The sequence below is a fragment of the Betta splendens genome, chromosome 24 (genome assembly GCF_900634795.4).
Source record: "Betta splendens chromosome 24, fBetSpl5.4, whole genome shotgun sequence".
Lineage (NCBI taxonomy): Eukaryota > Metazoa > Chordata > Actinopteri > Anabantiformes > Osphronemidae > Betta > Betta splendens.
This window is the reverse complement of record NC_040901.2, coordinates 13,755,782-13,781,088: the sequence shown is the minus strand read 5'-3', so window position 1 is coordinate 13,781,088 and position 25,307 is coordinate 13,755,782. Positions and strand designations below refer to the sequence as shown.

At 47.2% G+C, this 25,307-nt stretch overlaps 1 protein-coding gene across 7 annotated transcripts in view; it reads right to left on the bottom strand.

The window, feature by feature from the left end:
- Nucleotides 1-2,344: 2,344 nt before the first annotated feature.
- col12a1b (collagen, type XII, alpha 1b) overlaps nucleotides 2,345-25,307 on the bottom strand; it is a 63,512-nt gene continuing 40,549 nt past the window's right edge. For 6 of the 7 annotated variants that reach the window (XM_055506298.1, XM_055506297.1, XM_055506301.1 and 3 more), the window contains 31 exons: nucleotides 24,646-24,775; nucleotides 24,423-24,565; nucleotides 23,315-23,444; nucleotides 22,903-23,022; nucleotides 22,606-22,752; nucleotides 22,327-22,443; nucleotides 20,142-20,294; nucleotides 19,688-19,762; nucleotides 18,229-18,368; nucleotides 17,322-17,445; nucleotides 17,076-17,219; nucleotides 16,827-16,991; nucleotides 16,705-16,743; nucleotides 16,480-16,618; nucleotides 14,864-15,006; nucleotides 14,437-14,546; nucleotides 11,810-11,968; nucleotides 11,281-11,358; nucleotides 9,959-10,045; nucleotides 9,711-9,764; nucleotides 9,320-9,415; nucleotides 7,918-7,971; nucleotides 7,058-7,111; nucleotides 6,923-6,976; nucleotides 6,696-6,767; nucleotides 6,587-6,622; nucleotides 6,143-6,209; nucleotides 5,835-6,020; nucleotides 5,149-5,211; nucleotides 4,128-4,304; nucleotides 2,345-3,011 (listed from right to left, as the gene is read on the bottom strand). In XM_055506298.1, the coding sequence (XP_055362273.1) occupies nucleotides 2,896-3,011; nucleotides 4,128-4,304; nucleotides 5,149-5,211; nucleotides 5,835-6,020; nucleotides 6,143-6,209; nucleotides 6,587-6,622; nucleotides 6,696-6,767; nucleotides 6,923-6,976; nucleotides 7,058-7,111; nucleotides 7,918-7,971; nucleotides 9,320-9,415; nucleotides 9,711-9,764; nucleotides 9,959-10,045; nucleotides 11,281-11,358; nucleotides 11,810-11,968; nucleotides 14,437-14,546; nucleotides 14,864-15,006; nucleotides 16,480-16,618; nucleotides 16,705-16,743; nucleotides 16,827-16,991; nucleotides 17,076-17,219; nucleotides 17,322-17,445; nucleotides 18,229-18,368; nucleotides 19,688-19,762; nucleotides 20,142-20,294; nucleotides 22,327-22,443; nucleotides 22,606-22,752; nucleotides 22,903-23,022; nucleotides 23,315-23,444; nucleotides 24,423-24,565; nucleotides 24,646-24,775 (3,372 nt within the window). In that variant the 3' untranslated portion in view covers nucleotides 2,345-2,895. Of the gene's footprint in view, nucleotides 3,790-4,127; nucleotides 4,305-5,148; nucleotides 5,212-5,834; nucleotides 6,021-6,142; nucleotides 6,210-6,586; nucleotides 6,623-6,695; nucleotides 6,768-6,922; nucleotides 6,977-7,057; nucleotides 7,112-7,917; nucleotides 7,972-9,319; nucleotides 9,416-9,710; nucleotides 9,765-9,958; nucleotides 10,046-11,280; nucleotides 11,359-11,809; nucleotides 11,969-14,436; nucleotides 14,547-14,863; nucleotides 15,007-16,479; nucleotides 16,619-16,704; nucleotides 16,744-16,826; nucleotides 16,992-17,075; nucleotides 17,220-17,321; nucleotides 17,446-18,228; nucleotides 18,369-19,687; nucleotides 19,763-20,141; nucleotides 20,295-22,326; nucleotides 22,444-22,605; nucleotides 22,753-22,902; nucleotides 23,023-23,314; nucleotides 23,445-24,422; nucleotides 24,566-24,645; nucleotides 24,776-25,307 lie in introns of all 7 variants that reach the window. The other variant, XM_055506302.1, reaches the window with a different exon arrangement.

Below are 25,307 nucleotides of genomic sequence, written 5' to 3'. Positions count from 1 at the left end.
ACACAGACCTGAACACATGAACATGGCTGTGACCTAAACGCTGAACGTTTGAACCAAACATGAGGCTCCATTGACATGAATCTGGGTCCTTTAGTGAAACGGCAGCAGGTTGTTGCTGTGAAGCTTCAGTTCAGTGAGGCCTTTTCTCCTAGTTTGTTTCGTCCATGTCTTCATGGCTTGTTGAGTTTTGTTCAGTATCTGAAGGTCCTTGGAATAAAACCCACCTGTCGCCTCGTTCAGACACGTTTGGCTCCGATTTCTGGAGCGAGTCGTCTTTTTCTGGGCAGAAAACGAGCAGCTGCTGGAGGCGAGTGTCGTTCTGCACACGGAGCCTTTGGGTCCTTGAGGTGTTGCTCGTGTTCTGGGGTCAGCGTCAGGCTTTGGTCGGGACACGACCCAGCAGAATCTGGACCGTCTGCGTCCGCGTCCTGTTTGAACTTTTAAAGCAGCTGCTGAAAATCCAACATGGTTGATTTTAAAAGTGTAAATGTTGAAACGAAGTTTTAATTTCCTGTGCAGATCCTCTGACTTTGCTTTGGACGTGTTGAACATGAACCGGACACCAGCCGAGCTGCTGTTTATGGGATGCTTGAGGCTGGTGCTGCCTCGTTTGGGTCCAATACTGCAGAGAGGAACGCAGCTCCACCAGTCGAGGATAATTCCTCTGATGGTTTTAACGCTGTGAACGCTCGTTCAGCATCGGTAGAAGTGATTAATGTGCTCGTGGGGCTCATCACAACGAACCTGTGGTCCCTGAATAAGAAGTCTTCACCTTGAACACATGCATGTGTGGAGCAGCTGCAGCAGGAGCTGAGGTTCGTCTGAAAAACCTTCGCTTTCAGGGAATGAATCCATCACACACGAAGCCAAAGCGTCTGCTTCTTAATCCTCAAACAATGTGACTCAGCTCGATGAGATCAGCTCTTCCTGCATTAAACATCAGCAGACTGAGCTCCTCAGCGTCTGACAGGCTCCCGTCCCATATGTGGCCCAGAGCGGCGCGGGTTCTGACCCGGGTACTGGTGGGAGGCCTCAACGTGAGCAGGCGGCGCTGCCAGATGAGCTCACTGGAGGCTCTCTAGTTCTGCAGCTTTGACTCACTGCGTTCTGGTGGTGACAAATAATGAGCCTGGTCTCAGAGTCCAGTTTACTGCTGTATTTTCAACTTTTTATTGTGCCTGATTGTGTTGTTGTGTGACAGTTTACCCACTGAGAGACAAATAAAGGTGTTCCTATTCTCATCCTTGCATCTTGTTAGTGCTTCTCACTATCTATTTGAATTAAGCCGTAACCGCTCAGATGCTCAAAGTCAGTGTGACAGTCTGTGTGTGTGTGTGTGTACGGTTCAGTTCTAATGACCTCATGCTCAGATATGTTTTACGTCCTTCCTCCGTCTCTATTGAAGGTGGAGGCAGGAAGTTGAGCCTGCCGCTGAGTGAAAACACGTGTTTGCAGCTGGACGGGCTGCAGGTACCGTCCTCTGCTCGGTCTGTGACTCAAGTGAGGAAAATGTTAAAGGTTTTGTTTAGTCTCGGATCAACAAAGCGTCACTTCAGCTTCCATTGTTCTTTCCAAACCACAAACCCTTCACACGTTACTGTAGTGGGGCTTGAATGTGCTGAGTGATTCCTCCAGTTACTGACTCATGGTTCAGGAAGTGGCACAAAGTATCTGACGAGAAACCACGAGTGAGACATCAGCCCAGAGAAGCTGTTCAGGTCCCACCAGCGACATGAGCCAACGTATGAGGAGAGCCGAGACACTGAGCAGCTTGTGATCAGCCCGTTCATGTTGGTCTTCACCCCGAGAAATAAAAGTGCATGAGTGTAGCAGTAACAGACTGGACAAATGATCAGGAGGCCTGGTTCTGTTCTGGGGGTGGAGCTGGACCCCTACATGCTGTAGCTGAGAGGAGGATGCTGGTCCAACTCCTCTCTATAGACGACACCTCCACCCCCACACAGTGTGTGTCTGGACAAAGGAGCACCTTCAGCCACAGCTGATCAGTATTACTGTAGGTTCTCCACAGAACGCCACCAGAGAACCTTCCTACCGGTGCCATCAGCCTGTACAACTGCTCCTCTGTCTGTGAGGGTTGGTCTTCATCTGGGCAATAAGTATAATAAAACTTTAGCTAGTAATTAGATGTGAGTGTGTGTAGATCTGTTAGCATTCGTCTCCCTTCCTTCTTGTGTGTTCCTACAACTGACAGCGATCAAAGTGTGCAAATTAATTTCCCTCTGGGATCGATAAAGTTTAAGAATTTTGAATTATCTCTGTTAATAATGCATGTTTTAATTTGTCTCGTTCCTTCCTGAAAAACTGAGAATAAAAACCACCAGCATCAATTTTCAGTAGTTTTATTGAAAAATGCCTCTTTGGTTTTCAGAAATAAATAAGAAAATAAGGCTGTGGATTCACAAACTGCAGTTAAAATATGAAGCAGTGAACCATTTCATAGTCGTGCATGCTGGTTCCCACTGCTGTCGATACTGAGAGAATGACAAGGATGACGACAACAACTATATTCTGGTTAACACAAAATGAAATAACAAAACTTACTACATACACCACAGACTATTCCACCGCTGGTGAAATGAGCCGTGAACTAAAGGAAACCGATAAATATGGATGTAGAGATAAAAATGGAAGCCGTGTGTAACTGATGGGTTATATTTTACACTGATGCACTGTTCAACACTGCTACGTTCAAACAAACTGATGCAAATATGTTACAAGCAAAAGAAACAAGTGGAAAAACTAATCTCACAGGTTTTAATGGATTCCTGACCTTTGACCTCCTTCCTGCCACACACATGTGTAGGTGTTTTCCAATGAAGCTGAGGTATCAAACCTCGTCCCTTTGCGTCTAGTGTGCACAGCTCCTGCTCTGTCTCATGTTAGTCTGCTGGACATCCTCCCTCCGCGCTGGCTTAGCAGCACCTCCTGCTCCTCCTGCTCCTCCTCGCGGGCGGGGGCTACTCTGCTGTCGGGTTCTGGAGGGTATCGGCCTAGTTGGAGATAGCGTTTCCTCAGTTTGTCTCAACACGCACAAACAGAAGTGAATGTGTGTGACAAGGCACCAGGTCAGGGAGGCTCAGGGGCGAGTTGATGAAGGTCGTCGACTAAACCATGACGACGCTCCCCCGACTACGCCTCAGTCCTCCCTCGTTTTGACTCTAGCAGCTCAGGTGTTAGTCTGCTGCTCTGGGAGATGTAGAATGAATGAGGGGTAGAGTGTGAACGTCCAGTCGAGCCTGAGCGGTGAAAAACGGGGATGACAGAAGTTTGAAGTGTTGTGTTGGTTGCATTCAGCAGGAAGCAGGTTGTTGTTTGCAAGGCACAAGCTTTCAAACTACAGATGTTAAAGGTACATTTAGTGGATTGGCTTCATTTACAAGGCACCATTAGTTCATTTACACGTCACCTTGACACCAATGCTGTTAACACTTGTTGCCGTGGCGGCTGCACTTCCTCCGTGTCTAATTCACCTGGTTAGTATCTGTGTTGTAGTTTGGCGCATGCTCCTCCGCTCAACGCAACGTGTCTTTGTTTGGTCTTTGGCTTCGAGAAGCAGCAGGCCATTAAAGGCGCCGGTGCCGTCAGCGCTGCTGCCGGTGGCTTGTGAGTCGATGTTAGTACTGGTTCCCTCTTTGTTGGGTTTGTTAATGGGTTCCTCTGGCGGCTATCCTCTAAACAGGTCTAGCGTGTTTCAGTTACTTCTATGATTTGGTTTCAGGAAGTCAGTGAAAGCAGCACAGGCGGCTTAGAAAGTCTACTATGGTGAACCTGCAACAGGCCAAAGAGGACAGAAGGTCAAAGCAGAGGTCAGCAAATCAACAACTTCTACCTTCGATTAGTCACTCTACAGTCCCAGCATGCTTCAATCCTGCCTTTAACAGTGACTCGGAAGTTCTGACTGGCGTCCATAGGTCGGGTCCAGAGGCTGGGCCAGTCTGTGAGCTAGCTTGTTTGCTAACTGCTAATTTGCTCAGCTGCAGCGAGTCTGATGTGACCTGGGCTCACCAGGTCAGACCCAGAACCTCTGGAGCCGACCCACGTTCGTACCCTGCTCTATGTCCCTGAATGCTTCACACATCATGAGCTGTGAGGTTGGTGATACGTACCTACATATCCTTGACCGTTGTATGGGATACCAACACACTGAGAAGAATCGCAGTACCCAGAGGGTCCAGGAGGCCCGCGGGCTCCAGCATAGCCTGGACGTCCAGGGGGACCGCGAGCTCCAGCGGAGCCTGTGGGGCCTGGAGGTCCAGTCCTGCTTTCTCCTGCAGGGCCTGGAGGTAGAACACAGACGCTGGGTGTTACAGGACTTACTGTAGGTTCTGACTGATAGCATCATGTTCACTGCTTCATTTGAGTCACCCTGGGTCACAGCAGACAGTAAACCTTAATCTTCACCACCAACCATTTAATTCGCAGAAACTCTGAGCGATTGTTCTCCGGGTTGGTTTTATGATCATTCTTGGAAATTCAGCTTTGACGTGTTATTTCTGCCTAATTTAGTTTATGGTGCTGCTGTAAATATGCTCCCACGGTGGTGTTTAACCGACGGGTAATTATCAGCCTGAACACGCTGAAGGAGCTGCTGATCCTTTTTCCTCTGCTCGGTCTAGACGGGGACGAGGCTGCGTTGGACGCTGTCCCGTCTGCTCTGAGCATGTGCTGTGTGTGAGCGTCTTATGTAACGGCTCCCTGCTGTCCAGCTCCCTCTCCTGTCACTCCACAACCTGAGCCGTCTCTCTCTCCGTCTGTCTGAGGCGGGTGTCGGGTGACTGTACATTAGGCTGGATGAGCTGTGCTTAGCTGCTGCAGCCCCAGGCAGGGTGACATCATGGTTTTGTACTGGACCCAAAGCTGCAGATTCTACAGGGAAGCCTCAGAGTTCAGACATGATCATGTTACACTAATGTGACTAACGTATAGTTAGAAGGCACTAAATCTCACCAGAATCCAACGTGTTTCCGCTGACTGACCACAGCTGCTGACTCAGTGTATACTTGAGTTCACCCACACACGATGTGGAGATCTGAAGCCCGGTCAGCAGAGCTCAGCGAGTAGTGTGTGTGCTCTGTGTTGTGCTTTGTGTTGGCAGCCTTTGCTCGTTTGGCTCATTCTCACCTGGAGGACCTCTCTGTCCTTTCTGTCCGATACCTGGCGCTCCTCGCTCTCCTTTCTCTCCTGGAGGACCTGAAGGGAACAGACAGACAGATTGGTGCCGGCTCCTCACCTCTGGGACTGCTGCTTCACTGTGTCGTGTGGATTTGTGTGAGTCGTATCAGGCTCGTCCCTGGTCAGTCGATGGATTCTCCTTCTTTCTGACCTGCTGCACTGACCTAGAAGCTGAGGTCTTGGTTCGGATTTTTTAGTGTTCAGCAGTAAAACACGACTGGACTGCAGTCAATGTCACAAACTGCACATGAAAGCACATTTCAAACTGTGGACTTTGGCCTCATCACACATTTTAATGATGACTTGGAGGAATCCTGACAGGATAGTTTCAGGGAGCCCAACCAACTTGACCACCATGTTTTCCTATGCAGACCTGGACTCTATACTTACAAGCTGTCAATCCACAGACTCAGGTTGGCTTTAGTTGTAGGATGACGTCTCATCTGCATCCTGTCATAACTGTTGCAGAATCATGATTCACTTGCTGACTATTAGATTTGAATGTGTGTGAACATGACATGTTTGGAGTTTTAGGGCAGTTTGATTGTTATCAAACGCTAGTCACTTGTGGAACAGAACACATGGTACCTCATAGGACCGGCTGAGTCTCTGCTGCAGAGCCAAGTGCTGGCTGTGATTACCTCTCTCCCCCTGCTGCCCGGGTAAACCTGGGCTACCAGGGAAGCCGTTCTGTCCTGTGGGTCCGGGCTCTCCACGGGGTCCCTGCCTCCCGCTGGGTCCCGGAGGCCCTGGAGGACCCGGGTTATTGCTGCGGTGCACGCCGCTGGGGATCTGGTTCAGTAACGTGTTGACACGAGTCATTTGTGCTGCAACAGCAGAGGAGAAGCAGAATCACAGACTCATGAAAGACGGGAGGCAGCGCCGTTCCTGCTGCTTAATGACGCCACAAGCATTTCCAAACAGTTCAGGGAGAAAAAGACGAACTCACCGTTTACTAGATGCTCGCAGACTTGTCTGGCAATGGATCGCATCATGTTCTGAGGAGCAAAGTCTCCCTGGGAACAAAGATGTGGGCTTTAGGTAAACACACACGGGCCGAGCTACTGCAGATTTCGTTTTTAATGGCTGGACCTTTTCTCCTAAATATGGCTCTGAAGGTTTGTTTTCTGTTCTGATGTTTACTACATTTGTAAACTACACTAGTCATGTGAAAAACTGGGGCGGTGATATAATATTTCTCACCAAAACCTATTTTTGTGGATTAAATTGGCTAAATCTGCCACATGTGCAGTTTCATGATAAGACTGGAGGAGTTGTGAAGAACAGGAAACTGAACTGAACAACTGAAGTTTTATTACCACACTGGCAATTGATCAGTTTTACTGACTTCAGATAAATTATCTTCAGGTCACGTAAAGTTTGAGCTACTCACTCTCTCGCCCTTGTCTCCTTTGGGGCCAACGGCGCCCTGAAAGCACAGACACACGCGATTACACCTGTCAGACCTTGTGTTGGCGCAGTAACTCTGGGAGGACACTTACAGGAGGCCCAGATTCTCCGGTGTTTCCTGGTTTTCCTGCCATGCCTGGTATCCCAGGAGCTCCTGGAGGTCCCTGCATGGAAACACAAAGCTCTGACAATGGCTCCACAGCTACAAATCAGCTAAAGCTCAGCTGCTGAAAATGAGTTCTTCACATTCTCCCCTCCCTCCCCAAACAAACAAGGGCCCTGATTGGTTTACACTCGGAGTCAAAGCATCAGGTCTCACCATGGGCCCTGCGGGGCCTCTGGGTCCAGTCGGTCCATCCTTCCCTTGAGGGCCCTGACACAAATAGAATCAAACTGGTCAGATCACGCTGAAAGAAGCAGCAGCTGCCGTTACAACCAGCCTGACTGTACTTACTCTGACTCCGGCTGGTCCGAGTGGTCCGACGGGCCCAGGAGGACCAGGTAGACCCTGTGGAACACAAGCAGCACTTTAGTGGGACACTCACCTCTGCTCTGACCTCGACCCAGCTCAAATGACAAATGAAATTCTGTCCTCGCTGGTCTTTTGATTTACTGTGACCATAATGTGTTCCAGACCTGTTTTATCAGGCCTTTTACAGCAGACTCTGTCTGGGCTGCAAGTCAGTAAAGGCATGTTACCACATCCGCTCCAACATGCCCACACCATGGTGCTAACCATGGCCATGGTCAACACCAGCACGAGCTGATTAATCAGTCTGACTCATCACACGTTGAACTGTTTCCTCTGACCACCTGTGGCCCCACACTCAAAGCAGAACATTTTTGAGGAGGACACTTATCAGTCAATCAATCAGGGGACTTTTATTGGCCCTTAAGTTTATGCTTTACTGCTGCCTCCCCTTTGGCTCCAGGCTGTTCTCTGTAACCTTGTAAATGTATAACAGCTAAAGTGGGAGACGTCTGCATCAATGTAGTGATGAGCTCCTCCAGGACAAACTGAAGTAAAGGTCTCTGGAATGGTTAAATGAGGGACAAACCCAGAGACCTGACCTCTGCACGATGAGCACTCAGCTGCACTGTAAGAGCAGGAAACACAGAGCAGCTGGAGGAAACTGGTCCTGTGGTACTTTAACCTCTGCTGGTGTGTTAAGGTCAGTGTCAACGCTGACCTTCTAAAGAATGAAAACCTTATCTAAATGCAGCCGCGTGTTGATGGATGACTCAGAGAAACGAGTCCTGCTTTTCTCACATCATCTGTGTCACTCAAGTCCAGTTCCTCAGAGCAGCACTTACTTTCTGTCCTGGTAGCCCTGAGTCACCAGGCTCTCCCTTTGGTCCAGGGCGTCCCTGAGAGCAGAAAACATGGAAGAGAACATGTCTGAGACATCAGTGATGGAGGTTTGTGGTGTTTGATCATTAGAGCAAAGGTTCCTGTGAGGAAACAGGACCAGCTGTTTTTCACTGACAGCTTTTCTATCAGCTCTCTTTGTTGCACAGTAGTTAGTGGTGACTGACGAACAGAAAGCAGATTTCTGACTGGAAACTAATCAAACTTAATATTTCGAAATTTGTTTGCTTATCTCAAACTAAAACTGTCTCCAGATGAGAAGTTATGAAATGTTTTGAGCAGCGTCGTGTTGCTTGTTTGCCTGATTAACCTCAGTGCATGAAGAGATGTGAGCACGGTTCCCTCTAAGCTGTGCACGTGTGCAATTGTGCACTGCTGTCGGCGTGCACAAAAAATCCAACCTGAATTGAAAATAAAATAAACACAACAATTGATTCCGTGTTATTTTGCACGAGTCGGTGAGTGACCAGTGAATGGCTGCAGTGATGCGATTCACAGCCCTTTTTACGCAGCTCATCAACATAAAAGACAACGCTTTTGTTTGGTTGTATTCAAAAGTTCCCTTCTAACCCAAAGTATTGTTGGACGTGTCTGCCTCGAAATGTGTGTCGTATAGCAAGTAAAGTAGTATCAGTAATAATGAAATTGTATGTAATTGCCTTCATTCAATATGAGTCAAAGAGCGAGTCAGAGAGTTAAGCATCAGCCAGAACAGGCAGCTATAGGTGAGAGTGACTGGATGACGGGCACTCAAATAGAAAGTTGAGGTTTGGAAGGTTGAGGTTTCAAGAAAGGTCGGTAAAGTTCGCGTTGACCTTTGAAAGATAAGCTCTGAGGTTCAATCATCCACCTCACCACTGTATGTTTAGTTTATATTGTCTCTAACACAAATGTTAAATCTGTAATTAGACATTAACAAACCATGCAACTTGGATGGATGCAATGCTGGCCTGACCACAGTGTACATGTCTGATGTCGCTCACAGTAGTCTAAGGGAACGTTCAGGGGGTTTGTGTGTTTGCTCAGACATGAAAATTTGGGATCATTGGATGTGAGTGTGTGGGAACGGATACACTACGACACGTCATGCATTTAGCATTTGTCTGATACTATTTTACATTAAACGTGTAATGCACCTTTAAAGACAGCTGATGATAATATGGGGTTTCAACAGAAGAACTTTCCGTCGCTGTGTCGACTGGAAACATTCCTGTTTATCTTCAGACTGATTTATTAGCGCTCATTCATCCTCAGATACTCCCCAGCTAATAAATTTAACGTAATCCTTGCATGTTGGGATTTCTGTCCGGTCACTGAACACGTGTGGATCAGTGTTTGCAGACTTACAGCCTCTCCTGGCATGGAAAGTCCACTGGGTCCTTGAGGGCCAGGCAGACCCATAGGTCCAGGCGGTCCGATGTCCCCCCGCGGGCCCACTGGTCCCTGTGACGTGCAGGAAGGAGGTTAGAAGAGACGACTGGAACTGGGAGGGAGTTCTGCTACTGGTGCAACGTGCAGAGAAAAGACCAAGAAGAGCTGAGGAATGCTGCTGGCTGGGCTGAACCGGACTCTGCTGTATCAGGTTCTGATATAAAAGCTATAACACTCATTCATGTAAGTAAATACAGATGTTACTCGTGTCTAAGCACAGCTTCAGGAACCACGGTTTCATTTTCTCCTCCTTAATTAAATGGTGAAGCATCAGTGCTGAAAGACGGGTGCTTTGAAAGGTACTTACAGCAGCTCCAGCCTCTCCCCTTTCACCTCGAAGGCCTTTGCTGCCGGGGGCACCCTGCCGAGGAGAAGCACAACACAGACACTTCAATTCTGTATTCACTCAACAGCTCATCTGGACTGTGGAGGCTGGTGACATTGTTCTGATTGATTGACAGGGTGGAGGCGAGAAGAACTAAAAAGAATGTTAAAAAGGTGAGAGCTGGTGGTTTAGGATTTTAGACTTGAATCGTAATTTCAGACGGCTCTTACCACTGGTCCCTGAGGCCCAGGCAGCCCGTTGGCCTCTGACATGCAGGTGCAGGAGTTGGGGAGAGACGGACACTTCAGCTCATCCCTCTGTTGGAGAAGCAAACCTTCAATGCTTAGGTGACAAATCAAGTGATAGTGAAGTGATTCATCCCACACGCCGTTTGTGCTGAAGGCTTCTGCTGAGCTGACATAGCAGCTGTCTGCTCTGCAGCGCTTCACGTAATAATTGGGCTGGAGTCTGAATGCAGAACGCTGAGCTCAGACAAAACTTCATTTGTTTCATTGTCCCTAGAGGTCCCCGGTGCAGAGTCCAAGCACTGAGCTACAGCCTGATACTGTAGCTGCTGCTGATTCCCAAATATTTAACAGCTTGGAAACCAGCGTCCTGCTCTTTTTAGCCTGGCAGCCGACCTGTCCCTCAGGACGTGGGGGATGAAGAGAACTACAATAGGCAGCGTTGTGACCATGTTTTAGTTGTCTACAATGCTCCATCATCTCACTAAGAATGGTGCAGGGTCAACCATTGTACAGTGTGTTAATGCTGGAATGGAATAACTGAAGACGTTACAAAGTCATGAGCATGTGACGAGTTCAGAAAGACTTTGTTGGACACTATAGTGCTGGGAACGTCTGTCTTTCATCGTATGTGTGAGCGGCTCAACCTCTGGTATATCAAATACGCACTGTTTATTATCTGAGTCTGTTCTGATTCTGTTTATGCAGCTCTGACTCGTCTGCTTTGATCTGTAGGACGCCTAAGAAAACCAAGGCCACGCTGTTAGTGCTGAGAGCTGGAGTGTTACTGAACAAACACAGTGATTACTTCAAACGAAGCACAAAAACAAACACTGTGCTGAGTCTTCATACTTAAGCTCTAGATCCATCAGCATAGAAACCCAGCAGCTCAGGAAGCTGTGCGTCCACCTTAGTAAAGTAAGGTCAGGACTTGTTGGCCTTATGCTGAAATGATCTCAGGTTATTGTGCAAACAATAAAGTGCTTTACTCCGTTTGGCCACGACTAACATGACATGCATTAAAAGCACGTGTGTGTAATCAGACCTGGAAAAGGTCTTTGCATTGTCTGGCCAGTAATGGAGGTTGTTGTTGTTTGGGGTTCAATTCGAAATGATATCAGAGGATAATGTTTGGTCTGTCGGCCAAAACCACCATCACACTGTCTGCTTGCGAGTAGAGAAGAGGCTTCATGCAGAAACTGATTATCTGGATCCCGAAGCCAAACATTCACCATCAGCCTGTTGGCAGCAGGTCGGCTGCTGCTGGCATTTGTGCACAGTAAATACATAGACGAGCCTCTCCTCACCATAGACGGGAGGTCACAACATCTGTCCCTGCTGGTCCAGGCCAAGCTGCACACAATGTCAAACATCTGGAGCTGGAACTGCAGAGGAAATGGAAACAGAATGTGAAAACACGGAAGTGGTGTCGTACATGTGTGTGATCCGCCCTCAACAGATCCCAGGAGACGTCTCCTATTGGAGCCATGTTGACAGATTATGGTGAAGGAAGTGGGTTGTTATAATAATCCCACACAGCTCAACGTTGATGTTTGATGTCTGTCAGCTGTGTCCAGCTTTAAACTTGAGTCGTGCGTCTTAGGCTTGTTGATGGTTGTAAAAGGACACTGCTCTAAACTCGGATCCGGTGGATTGTACAGTACAATGTGTTTGTAATGAATATGCTGAAAACCTGGGGACTGGTTTGCGTTTGTCTCTCTCTGCGTGGGCTGATGTGGTCATCTGATGCCAAACCATTCACTTTGAACTCTTAAACTGCCTCAGTCTCTCTTCTTCTGTTTTCACGCTCCTGATGCAGCGTCATTGTTCACTTACAGTTGCTGACTGTCCTTTGGAGCCGATGGCCTTGGACATCTTGCCCAGGACCTGGTAGCCATCGCTGGATGTGTTTCCAGCAGCCTTGATTTCCTTTTCAGCCACTTCTTGGCAGTCGATGTTGAGTTTGACACTCGTGGATGAAACCAGGACATGGAGCTGCAGAGGGAGGAGAGAGAAGAATGGATTTTATTGGCACATTCTTTGCTCTAGGACCGAGGCTGAGGTCTGTGTTTCATCCAGTGTCCTGCAGATCATTAGGCCGTGCAGGTTCTGGTGGTAGAGGCAGACACGCTTGATTGTCCACACTCTAGTTCTGTTTGTTGGAACTGTATCATTATTTTTTTTCTTCTGTTAAATCTGGCCACTGTTTGCAAGCGTGACCTGGTCATTTCATCAGCACTAATGCAAACTAACCAAGCACAGTCTGACACTGGCTCACCTCCTGCTCTCACAGAAGTCCAGTACAACTAAAACACGGCTGTGAGGAATCTGCTTCAACTCTTCAGTGTGAAATAACTGCGGCAGCATTGGATTAATCTGTTACACACAGACCCACAACGCGTTCTCCCTCACCACATCGCATGATGTCATTTTGTGGTGAACCACGGGCGCTGCCTCTACAACAACTTTTCCTTAATGCCGGCAGCTCAGAGGCAGAGGCCGGTCGGCACCAGGCCAGCTGTACGAGGGAAAGCGCTGCTCTGACGAAGCCGCGGCTCGCTGCCTGTGGTCACATCAGCGTCCGCGGAAATGTTTCACTGTCTGAGAGACTAGAGGGAAGGAGGTCAGCCGTGTTTCCACTGACGCTGGAAATGTCAGGCATTAGTTCCCTGAAGTCAGCAGGTTAACACTTCCCTGCGTTGCTTCTCTGGTCTCTGGACGCTGGAGTTCACAGGATGTGGATGCTACAAGCCAATAACACTGAAACACTTCTACTGCAGCTGCCAATATGTAAATGTAATCAGCTTCGAGCCAGAAGGGCTTCACCCAGACTCCTTCTGCCCCGTCCAGTAGAGGAAAGTCTGAGGCACATATTAGTCACATGTGGATCTCCCTCTCTTGAGGATAATATCAGCTATTACAGGCTATCAGACCTGCCAAAATAAAGCTGGAGCCAAATACAGAATTTCTTTCATTTTTTAAGCTGTTCCATATGTGGAGGGCTTTGATCAAACGTCTCTTATCAATTGGACCAGAAAGGAACTTCATGAGAAACAGCTCAAATATTTGGAGGAAGGTTCATTTGATAATGGACTGATGAACTGATACAGTGTCTGATTCCTCTGTGGCACTGTTGATTAACTATAACACACAAGAGTGAGTCACCAACACGTCCTGCCTTCACAAGGTCTCACTAGAGCATCAACAGTGAGCGTTAAGTGAGCGCTACTTCACTCTCCTTGGTTTCTAATGGAGGCACAGGCTTTATGCACCAGATGAACAGGTCACTCAAAGCTTGATTAAGTAGCTGTGGTCAGTGACAGGCTGCCTCCACTCGTCTGCCTGATGGAAGATGACAGCGCAGATAATGAGCAGATTGATGATCCAACCTGCTGTATTAGCACAGGTGAGCTGCTGTAAATCACCTGATGACAGACTCTGCCCTGCAGCAGACGCTGAGCGTCACGGTGGGAGGTAAAACCGTGGAGCTTCAACAACCCCCCTGGGGTCAGCTACAAGCCAGCAGAGGCAGGCTGCCGTCTAGGAGGAGCTGCATGGAAGCGCCCCCGCCCCCCTGCTGGCTCCACTCCGCTCTGATGTAATTGTTTAATAGAAACAGCAGTGACCCAATCTTTTCCAGGCGAGTGTCCCGGCAGGAACTGCAGCGCATTTTTAACGGTCTCCCTCTCAAACAGCTTATGGATCCATGTGATCATGTTGTTCAACAGCTGTCCACACTGTTCCCCTCAGCAGGGCATTGTGTAACTCCTGCCATCAGCATCGCAGCAGAGACCACTCTCTATAATGCAGACGCTCATTTGAGGCCAACTGTGTGATCCACATCAGGCTGGAGACAAGGAGAAAACCACATGAGAGCAGCTACCAGTGGAAAACCTGGAACATTCTGAGTAACAACAACGCCTGGAGGTAGTTTAAAAAGCGTGAAAGAATCAAGTGGAACATTTAATATTTCAGTAGCATCATTCTTCATTTACTAAGTTAAACCACTCCAGCTCAAGTTCAGAGTCTGGTCTGGATGAAATGAGTAAAAGCCGTCATGAACTGAGCCCATGGCTGAGCTCTGTTGTTTGTGGTAAGTCAGAGCATCGGCCTGGGAAGCGGAACGTCCCCGGTTCGACCTCCCACTGGCACCAGGTGTGTCCTTGAGCAAGACACACCAGCTCCCACTGCTCCTCCAGGGGACGGCTGAAATGCTGAGGACACAACCCCAGGGGTCGATCTCATCTTCTGTTCGTCTGAGCTGACACACCTGTAGTCCTGCCACAGCAAAGCTCCATTCAATAGATGTGAATTATGACTCGGTTCAGTTCAACATTAAGATTAAGATCCAACTTTCACACATGGATCAAATCCACAACTTCAAAAAACGGCTCATTTGGAAAGGCTTGTTTTTAACGTGGTTGTTGGAGTCAGACTGAAGGTGTGCTCTGCGTTTACTGTACCTTGTGGAAGCTTCCGTGGAACAGCTGCTTCACTTGATTGTTGTCGAAGGAGACTCTCTGGATCTCACCACGCTCGTCTTTGTTGTAGAAAGACACCGTCTGGCTGGAGGCTGAGCAGAGACAGGAGGCCGTTACAGTGAGTCTGTGACTTAACATCAGACAGCACAGCTCCAGAAGAAGCCCTGGATTATATCTGGGAATCCAAAGTAATTATACCGAAATCAAAGCAGAGCAGCTCCGATTTCTGCTTTCTTTTCTGTCAATATGGACTCAAGGTTTAGAGAACGAGACGCTTACATTAACGCTAAACATAAAAAAAAAAAGTTTATTTGCAGGAGAAGACGACCGGCGCTTGTTGTTTTCAACCAATATTCAGGACACAGATGTACAGATGCTCTAGGAGCTCAATAGGATAAATGATACTTACGGTCGACAGTGACGCCGGTCTCTGGCTTGTGGTCCTTGTTGGACACCTGCCAGATGTCGAAGGCCTCGGTGGGCGAGTCAGGGAGGAGGCGGATCATCAGGATGATGGTGTAGGCGTGAGGAAGTCCGATGGGGTGGACGTCTCTGTTTTTGAGGCGAGAGGACAGATAACGTTATGTCTCCTCTGGAATGACACGGTTCTTAACACTGTCGTCTAAGATAGACGGAGTGAGAGCAGCTGCTGCGTCTGGTCCCACTCACGAGCTCTGAGTCTGATCACTGCAGCTGCTGATCATCACACAATGGCAGAATACTGTTCAGCAGCTGATCTTTACATTTATTTATCTTTTGCTTTAGCTGCTGTTCAAACACGTAACATTAATATGATGACACACTGTTAATATGGAACCAGTGGCTCAGATTTTGTATCAGGAGGTTTGTGCCTCTGATGCTGAATGCTGGTAAACACTGGGCTGGTTTCCTGCTGGTGATTTCGTGGATGGGGAAGCCTGTTGGGCCGTGTTCAGCATTAACAGTCTTGTTTTGTGGCCTGACAAAGTCGAGTTGTGTGGAACCGCTTCAGAACGGGCCGGCTGCACTCTGTCATGAGCCTCAGCCCACTCGACCTCACACAGGATCGTAAACCTGCTGACCCAGATAGGGGAGGAATGAGCTCAAATGGTCTAGACGCAGCTGTGCAGAATGCTTCATGTTACTGACATGAACGACCTGGAAGTCGTTCATGTCAGTACCTCAACAAATTTGCACTTTCAGCCATGCGTCGTGCTCTGCAGGCGTCTGACCTAAAACTACAACCTCTCTAAAGTGGTTGAACATGATTCCCAAGAACTGGAAAGCTTCTTTATTCTTGTCTAAAGGTCTTTTTGTGGTTCTCTGTTGTCCCTCTGAAACTGAATCAGCTTCCTCTTCATAGGAACAGGACCTTGAAGGCCTCCTTTTGTGTTCGCTGGAGGACATAATCAGCAGCGGCTGCTGCTTGAAGCAGGTACTTTTATTGGAGTTTCATGGCTCCGCTCCCTTTTGTCTCACAGACCTATTATGACCCTCTAATCCAGTTTTTGATCTCCAATCCTCTGACACGCAGAAAAGCACTAAGGGATGCAGCATTTTCTAATTACAGTATGCACCAAAAACATAGAACAGCTGATCGGCAGAGATAAAACTTCAAACTTGCTCATACGTTGGCTTTCGATGAACTAATACACATTAAATTATGTTATGTTGTTTTTCTGTCATATGTTTGTGTTTTAAAGCACATTGACTTACTTTTTTATGAACTGTGGATTATGACTAAATGATAAGTTTAGGATGAAATGCTTACAAACAGCAGTTCCTCTGTTACAATAACAACCTATTCTGGGAAGCTTAAGAGACGCTTTATTAAAGTGTTTGTACAGTAAGTGAAAGCTTCAGTCACATCCCAGGAGTAGCTACAGTTCTAACCGGTCAATGTCCGGCTGTGATGTTATACTATAATGGAGTTGATATGAATCTAACTGCCTCCCTGTAAATAACATGGTACACTAACATGGTACTTTGGAAGCATGAGTGCAGCTTGATGTGCTGGAAAGGTTAAACCATGATATATGGACTCACGTTGTGGGCTGGGTCAGGAAGGCGTTCTTGTGGAGCCTGTAAGCTGTGTAGCTGTTGAAGGATCCGGGCTCCATAGAGACGCCTTTCACGGAACTGTAGGTCTTTTCTGTCAGGTTAAATGCCTCAAGCATCCTGAAGCCTGCAACAAACACCATTTTCATTGTGTCAAAAATGCAAGAAAACCTGAATCTGTTTGAGTGGTAAATTCCCTGCATTAGTTCTCACCGGGTGACGTAAAACCGTTCAGGAAAATCAAGGGACAGGCTGCAGAGAGAAAGACACCAATTCAGGTTTCATGTGAACAGACACATACAGACACCGTCGACCAAAAACTAGTTTAAACTCACAGGAAGTCGAGGTTTCACAGATAAAAGTAATCAGGTTTTCTCTGATGGTGTCGAAAGCATCAAAGTTGTCCACGACGAAGACGTGCCTCTCCACGGGTTTGCTTCCGATCTCCTGCAGCTCGGTGAAATCTGCGTCGGCGACACCGATGGCAAAAACACTGTAACCTGGTGAAAGAAGAGAAACCAGGTGAAAAGGAGCCGATCTTCCAATCTAAGAACTTCTGCTGTGCATTGCTTCTGCTTCGTTACCTGCTTGCTGCAGTGTAGCAGCATTCTTCTTGACCTCGTCCTGAGATTGTCCATCTGTGATGGCCACCACCACCTTGGGGACATTTCTCCTCATGCCGTTCGCCACAGAAAAGGCCTTTTCGTAGGTGTGTTTCAGGGCCACACCTGTTTAACAGAGGACAAGAGCTGCTGAACTTGACCTCAATAATTCAGAGGATTCAGGATGATGGAGGAGACTTAAATGTGTGATGAAGAGTGTGATCGAACCCGTCTTCGTGTTTCCTCCTCTATAGCGAATGTAATGAAGCGATGACAGTGCGATGCCTTTGTCTTTGTAAGCGTTCAGCTTGAACTCTGTTTTAGCATCGTCGCTGTACTGAACAAATGAAACCTGTGAGAAAAGTCAGGGACATTTGAAACGTTAGCGCTGCAATCGGTTCTCACAGAAGGATTCAACACCTCCACCTAAAAATACAAATAAATTCAAGAGAAGAATCTGATCACAGGCAGTAGAGACCAGTAGAACCAGCTATAATACAACAGGATCACACAAACAGTAAATGAGCAGCTCTACAATCACGGAGCAGAATCCGTATGTCTGTGTGACAAGAAAAGAGAAATATGCTGTGTAGAAAAACATACAAAGCAGAGACAGCCTCTCAGGGCCTGGTTACAGGATAATACTATAAACCAAAGCACATTTGGTTTCCACGGGATTTGAAGTTTCAAGTCTACTTAAATTTTACATTTTAGCTAGACATTAGATTATATTAGTTCAGACTTTAATAATCCCACGATGGGGAAATTTCGTTGGTTGCAGCAGTGAGCATAAGATTTTTTTAAACAGATGGACAGAAAAAAACAACTGGAAGACATGTTGAACAACATTCAGACCATCAGGGATTCAGTGTTTCAGGAAGCAGATGGAGCTGAATTATGATAGACTGCAACAGATTTACTGTAATAAATAAATCTAAGATTCAGAACCACTGTCCACACACAAAGTGGATCCACAGCTTGTCCTGCTGCTCATCCATCGTAGCTTAATGTCACTGCTAAGTTAGCCTCAGGGTTTGTAGCTCAACATTTAGGATATCTGATCTGTCCTTTACCTTCTATATGTTTACGGTTGTGGTTAAACCTTTAGGATTCGTTGCACATATTTATTACTAACCTGCATTCCTGAGGGTCCGATGACGTCAAAAGCCCCAATGACACTGGAGACAAAGTGCATGACTTTGGTGAAGCTATCTTCTCCGATGCTCCAGGAGCCGTCGATGAGGAACACCACATCTGCTTTGGCACCTTTGCAAACTGAATCAAGAAAACAAGTGAGTAAGGGCTGAAGCCAGCGGCCAGTGCTTCAGCAGCATCGCAGTCAGCAGCAGCAGGGAACATGGCATCATCACACGCCATCATTACTGATAAAAGCACAACACTACTGAGAAACACTGATGGGTCATGTATAGTAATTATGGGTTTCTCTGATAGCTAAAAATTCTGGCTAAACAAACAAGAACATTTGGTCTCCACACGTTCTGAATGGGGACTGTTTTAACGAGTTCCTCTCAGACAAAGACCACTTGGAAACACGCAGAATAATCTGTGCCGTATGTGATCGAGCACACGCTGTAATCTTCTCTTTTCCAGCTCGGAGATTTATAAACAAAACCAAGCAACACAAACAGATTCCTGCTTTCCTTTTTAACACCTAAGCTGTTGGTTCTGAACGGGTGGGTTCCCTTTCATGCGCCCCACAGGACCGGCTACACATGTGCTGGCTATTTATTCACTGCTGGCACGAGTCGCATCCAGAAGGAGTCAGCGTTCAAACCAGAGCCAACATGCTGCAATCAGCCCTGGGATGATCCATGATTTCCTCAAAAGAGGTTTGATGGGAATTTCAGCTTTGTTGAACCTGGTTTCCCTGAATGATCGTGGAGTTGAAAGGTTCAGTCCAAACCTATGGTCCAGCTGAAGGCACAGTTACAGGTTAAATGTAGATTTAATCAGTCTCCCCTTTGTTTATAATCTTCTTTTGTAGTGAAAGTAATCCATCGTTTGACGTGATACAGTAACACATCTCATGACCTCGTTATGTCTTGCCCTGTAGTTTTAGTGAGGCTTTCTTCTGGCAGTTTCAGGTTTATTGTGGCTCTGAAATGTCCTACTTGCTTTAACGGTGAACATTTTGGTCGATGTGCATGTTTGTGTGTGCGTGCATGCGTGCGTGTACACACCAGCGTTGTGTGCTTACCTGCCCACGCAGGGCGGATGGTGTGTGTGTGCGTGTGTGTGCGTGCGTGCTTACCTGCCCACGCAGGGCGGATGGTGTGTGTGTGTGTGTGTGTGTGTGTGTGTGTGTGTGTGTGTGCGTGCTTACCTGCCCACGCAGGGGGGATGGTGTGTGTATGTGTGTGTGTGTGTGTGTGTGTGTGTGTGTGTGTGTGCGCGTGCTTACCTGCCCACGCAGGGGGGATGGTGGGTGTGTGTGTGTGTGTGTGTGTGTGTGTGTGTGTGTGTGTGCGCGTGCTTACCTGCCCACGCAGGGGGGATGGTGGGTGTGTGTGTGTGTGTGTGTGTGTGTGTGTGTGTGTGTGTGTGTGTGTGTGTGTGTGTGTGTGCGTGCTTACCTGCCCACGCAGGGGGGATGGTGGGTGGAGGTGTTGGGGTCGGTGGGAGTGTTGGCGCTGAAGTTGGCTTCACCACTGGTGGAAGAATCAAAATGTTATCATCATACTGGTAATAAACAGAGAACTGTAAACACATCATATGATGAAGTCACTGATTTGGGTCCAGACCAAGCAGTGATGTTACTGCAGAGTCTGAATCATGCTTCATGTCTCAGACACTGGTTCATTCTTTGACTGGATGTGTTGGAGTGAGTTACTACGTTCACTGTTTCTGTAGTGAATCTACAGCGCTACTTGACTGATTAGAAGCATCTATTTAAATAAATCAAATTAATAAATTGAGAATTTCTTCACTCACTAATCCAGTTTGGGCATAAATACATGACAAACTGAAAGCTGAAGGTCCTTAGACCACCGGTCTGCAGGTTTTTTAGCCTCCACAGATTTCACATACATGTTCTCTCTTTGGTGCTGACTCCTGGTCCCTCCAGATTTGGGGTCTGAACGAAGACTGTTGCAGTGTAGAGGGAATATGGAGAAAGTCCGTCAAAGCAGTACTGGGGCAGACCAGCGGGGATGGTGATCTCCTGCTGTCCTTTACTGGAGGCTAGAGACACAGGAAATCAGACTCTTACTTCACTCATTACACAATTTGAAAACACACACTTCGGCTCCACAACCTCTAATGTCAAAGTGATGATTTAATCATTCTCATCTTTGTTCTCTGCGCTAAACAGTCATTACATTGTAAGCATCCGTTTCAGTGTAAAGCAACATAGTGTATTATATGCATTAAAACATCTTTTGACCACTGAAATGGTCAGAAGATGTTTTAATGCAAATAATACACCACGCAAACTGAAATTAGTGTTCACTTCAGCGTTTTATGGGACTCATCAACTGGATGGATTAAATTCAGAGGCAGACTAATAACAGCAGAGGGACTGAGCAGCTCCGGTGTTTGTTCACGATGGCTGGAAATCCACAGTCTGAGCCTCGTAAAACAAACCCAGGGGGTTTCATACGCAGTTTAAGCCCTGAATCATCATGAAAGATTAATACATGCAGCGAAAAGCATAATAGTTACTCATTATATACATCTCCTGGGGCTTTGATCACATTCTTGATTCCCACCAATGACTCAACGATTACTTCCCCAGGTGCTGGCATCTGGCTTTTAAAGTTAACACCCAGGCCGATGGCTTGTTATACATCTACCTCAGCCTGCGTTAAGCTCAGCACATGACAGAGGACCATTTATTTAACTGTTCCATTCTCAGAAGTCGGTACATTGGGACCTAATGATAAATGTTTTGGCATCTTTATACCTGAAGCCTCTGAGACTGTTGTCGCATCCATCTGCTGATGTGTTCACCCTGAATCTGAGCCATAGAGTTTGTTGCATAATTCTAGAGATTCTAGAGACTCTAATCCACATTTAGGAGGATGCACACTGACACACAAGCACGAACAAGGCTGGAGAGGCGTGTACACCTAGATAGGAGAATAAAAGATGACACTCCCCCTTAATATGTGATGGACCAACCCCTTCTTTCCTATTTACACCGGAGCAAACACAGCAACGCTTGTTTACTGCAGAAGCAGCTGCCACTGAGGGCGACAGCTACTTTCAGTGTGACTGAATTCACGTACGAAGGCTTTCCTAATCTGTCACATGACACGATCCAGCTGCTCTGATGATGCAACAGTTTCAGAATGACGTAATCAACACGTTACAAATGAAGCCTCTCGTTTGTCGTCTCCAGAACAGTGGCTCTTAATAGTCAACATAGAAGAGACACATTTATTCAGCGATAAGTGACGCTGACAAAATGTAATGTGTGAAACGTTACAGCTGGACGTTAGATAGTTGTGTGTTAAAGCCAGTGCTTTCCACTTCACAATGTGAAGGAGACGCTGGAGAAGCAGTGAGCTCACCGCTTGCAGTGCCACTTGAGAACACGCAGGTCACAGACCTGTTGACTTGAGAACATGGCCTGCTGCCTTCCAGCAGGATGGACTCTGGATGGAGGAGCTTTTCTAGCAGTGATTAACCATCTGTCTCTCTCCAGGGCACACATCCTGCCAGCTCATCAACAGCCCAAACAGCTGATGACAACTATTGTTTAAACACTGATTTTATTCTACTTATTTACCACTAATCCGTGTCCATGTGTAATTATTAACCAGATTGAGCTTGGTGGTCTGATGCTTTTGCGCCAAGCCAGAACTTGCATCCTGCTTCACGGTATAATCACAAAGAGGCAGCTAGAGACAGAGTCTGGTGCCAACAGCCAACACGGTCCATTAAATGTTCCCAGAGAAGATCTGAAGCACCCGCGGCCATGTGAATGACATCATTTGATCACGTGATTCCTTCAGGCATCTCTTTGATGTGTGCATCCAATCAATAAATAAGACCGTCTGTTTGTGACGGCTCAGACGCATAAATCAGACGCTTTCACACTGGGTTCTGGCTGGAAAATGACGGCATATAACTTCACAATGCGGTGAACAGCACCAGACTGGATGAGCCTGCAACCAGCCTCACCTGCTTCCCAGCAACTGTTAACCAAAGGCTGTACAGGTCAATGGAAGGAAAGGTGGCTCCATCTACGGTGGGACGTGAAGGGACTTACGGTCTACGGGGTTCAGTTTGATTCGATACGACGTTGCCGCTCTGTGATGAGTCCACTTAATGCAGAACTTGTCGTGGTCAATGTCGTAGGTCTCGATGTTGGAGACGTTCAGATAGACTGTGGAGAACACAAAAGAAAACATTTAAACCTCGTCACAAGTTTCAGCTCCATCAATCAACGCCCTGAAGTGAGAGCATCTAGAGAGAATCTAAATGAGAGCGTAGGTTTCTGCTGCTGTGCAAACAAAATATGTTGTTTGGTTTCTTAGACTGGACGTACGTGTTGTTCCCTGTCCAGCGAGTGGCGCACTCATGCCGCCGGTGTACTGAGCAATCACTTTGACATCGTAGGTGGTTCCAGGCTGCAGGTTGTGCAGAGTGTATGAGGTCACGTCTCCCACAAACAGATCAATGGCCTGGTTTGTGCCTGCAAACGAAACAGAACAGGAATATTGTGTCCAGTAAAACGTTTCCTAAATGGGAACCAAGGTCTGGCATAAACACTTCACGACTGACATACTTGAAAGTATTTCTTATTTTTTAAAATATATTTAAAATGTTTAGTCCATTGTCTAACCTGCGGGAGAGTAGATCAGCCTGTATCCCTGGACCGGAGCCGGCACCGCGTCCCAGGCCACTCGGAAGCGCGTGTACCACTCATCAGACACACGCAGGTTTCTGGGACTCAACAGTCCGACTGTGAAGATGGAAGCGGGTAAATTCAACAGTGTGAAACAATGTGGCAGCTCAATAAACTATAAACTGAAACGTTGTTCGTGTGGTTTATGATATGTAATGTGAAAGTTTACATCTGGGTCTCGCTGACTAGTGTGAACACGCAGTGAACACGCAATGAACACACAGTGAACACGCAGTGAACACGCAGTGAACACAGTGACACTCTTGTCTGTCTACTGTACTTCACTCATCTCATCAGTTGTGACACAGCAGGCTTCATTGTCTTGGACCTGTGCTTGTGTTGTTCTTACCTGTGCGTCCATTCCCGTTGAGTGAGCCTCCAGAGCCCTCGGCGTACATGGCCTCTACAGTGATGTTGTATGGGGTGTCAGGGTGCAGGCTCTGCAGCATGGCATTGTTCCTGTTTCCAGGAACCATGGTCTGAGGATCAGAAACAGCAGCTGTGTCAGAGACTCGAAGGCAAACGCTCAAATACTCATTTCTGTCATTTAATGGACTTGTAGAGGACCCCCTACAGTCTAAGGGCTTCTTAGTGGTTTTGGATGATAAACTGGGGAATCACAAAGCAGTACAGCCAGGCCGACTGGGTCTACGTTGAGGTTACTCCAGTGGTTGACATCGGACATCATGTGATGTGTTCCCATTGCTTTCAAACACACTGATGTTAATATGTTTTCTGATGATGGATGAAGGGCCTAAAAACTAAGTGAATCACAGATCTGAAACATTATTTCCTTTTCTGTAGCAAAGATCACTACTAAGCAGGAAGGAATCATTTGGCCGGGGTCCTGAAGCACAAAATTGCAGCCGTGCACCAAATCAAACGCTCTCCATTAGTCACAAACGCTAAATTGTAAAAAGTGCACACATTTGTAAATTCTTACGAGATCTCCTGTCAGTCACACGGCGGAAAAATCCTTTCATCGCTGCATCTCTGCTGTAGTTATGTGACTCATGCACCACAGGTGTTTGGCTAACGAGCAGAGAGGGAGACACAGCTGGGGCGTCTCCGCCCACCACCACACATCCAACATCTTTTAGCTCTATTAATATCGCTATTATGGCCCAAATTACACTGTTTGTTTAACTGAGCCTGTAATTAGTCTCACTAATCGCTGATTCAGAAAAGAAATGACTGAGGGAATCCTAAAACATGACTTTAGCTCATAGCTTCAGAGAAAGAAATTATTGGTGGGACTTGATCCAAAACAAAATTAGAGCTTTATTATGGCTACAACAATTGAGTTCATTTCTTTATAAATAATTTCCTTAAAAGGAAAACTGAAACTTTGATTCAAATTGCTGGTTAATATTGTTGGTCTTGTTTAGTGATTTGGTGAAATGGAAGTTCAGCTGAGCTTCTGTCTGGATACATGCTAGGTCTGCGTTTGTACTCACGAACTCGGTGACGGGATCTCCGGTCAGAGGAGCGTAGGCGATCCTGTACTGCCTGACGGGTCCCTCTGCGTGGTCCCAGCCGATGGTGAGGCTGCTGGTGGTGGCGTCGAACACGCGCATGTTTCTGGGACCGGCACGCGGCACTGCAACCACAGCGTGATACATTAGCTTACATGGAGCCACCACCTGTTGCCTGGTCTGACTGTACCAAGCGTCGGCGTACGTGTTTTGCCGTTGCCCTTCACCGACTGCCCCTCTCCGTCAGCGTACAGCGCAGAGACGGTGATGGAGTAGGGGGTGTTTGGGATGAGGTTGTCCAGGAAGGCGTTATTAGTGTTCCCTGCAACCAGCACCTTTGTGGGGAAGAAACCAAAGGGTCAGAATGATAGATAAGCTCACGACGGCCACAGCGGGGAAGCTCTGTCTATTCAAATTAGCTTTTGTGCGCTGCGTCACAGATTGGCAGTGATAATGTACATAATGAGCTCAGTGCAGATCCCTCAGCCAGTTATCTCCAAGGCTTCCTGTTGCCAAAGCTTTCCTCTAACACTAACAAAGTCCTGGGAGGTTAGATGCCAAACCAATTGTTCATTCGGTAAGTGGACTGACGCATAAACAGTTTTTGCTGGGATGCGGCTGGAGCGTGCAGGTTCTGTCAGCGGCTCGGTGAGCAGGACCCAACATGCAGCTCAGCGTGTTTTCTGACAACAAGGCTGAGTGCAGACATCGTTTGTCACAGCGACAATCACAACATTTATGTTTTTCCTGGGTTTTTGGGCCATAGAGTCAGAATCAGCACCGTGACATCATGAGGAGCGTATGTGCTAGCTGAGGTCTGTAAAGCGTAAATGGGCTCCTCAGGGACAAGGACGTCTACAGGCCTGG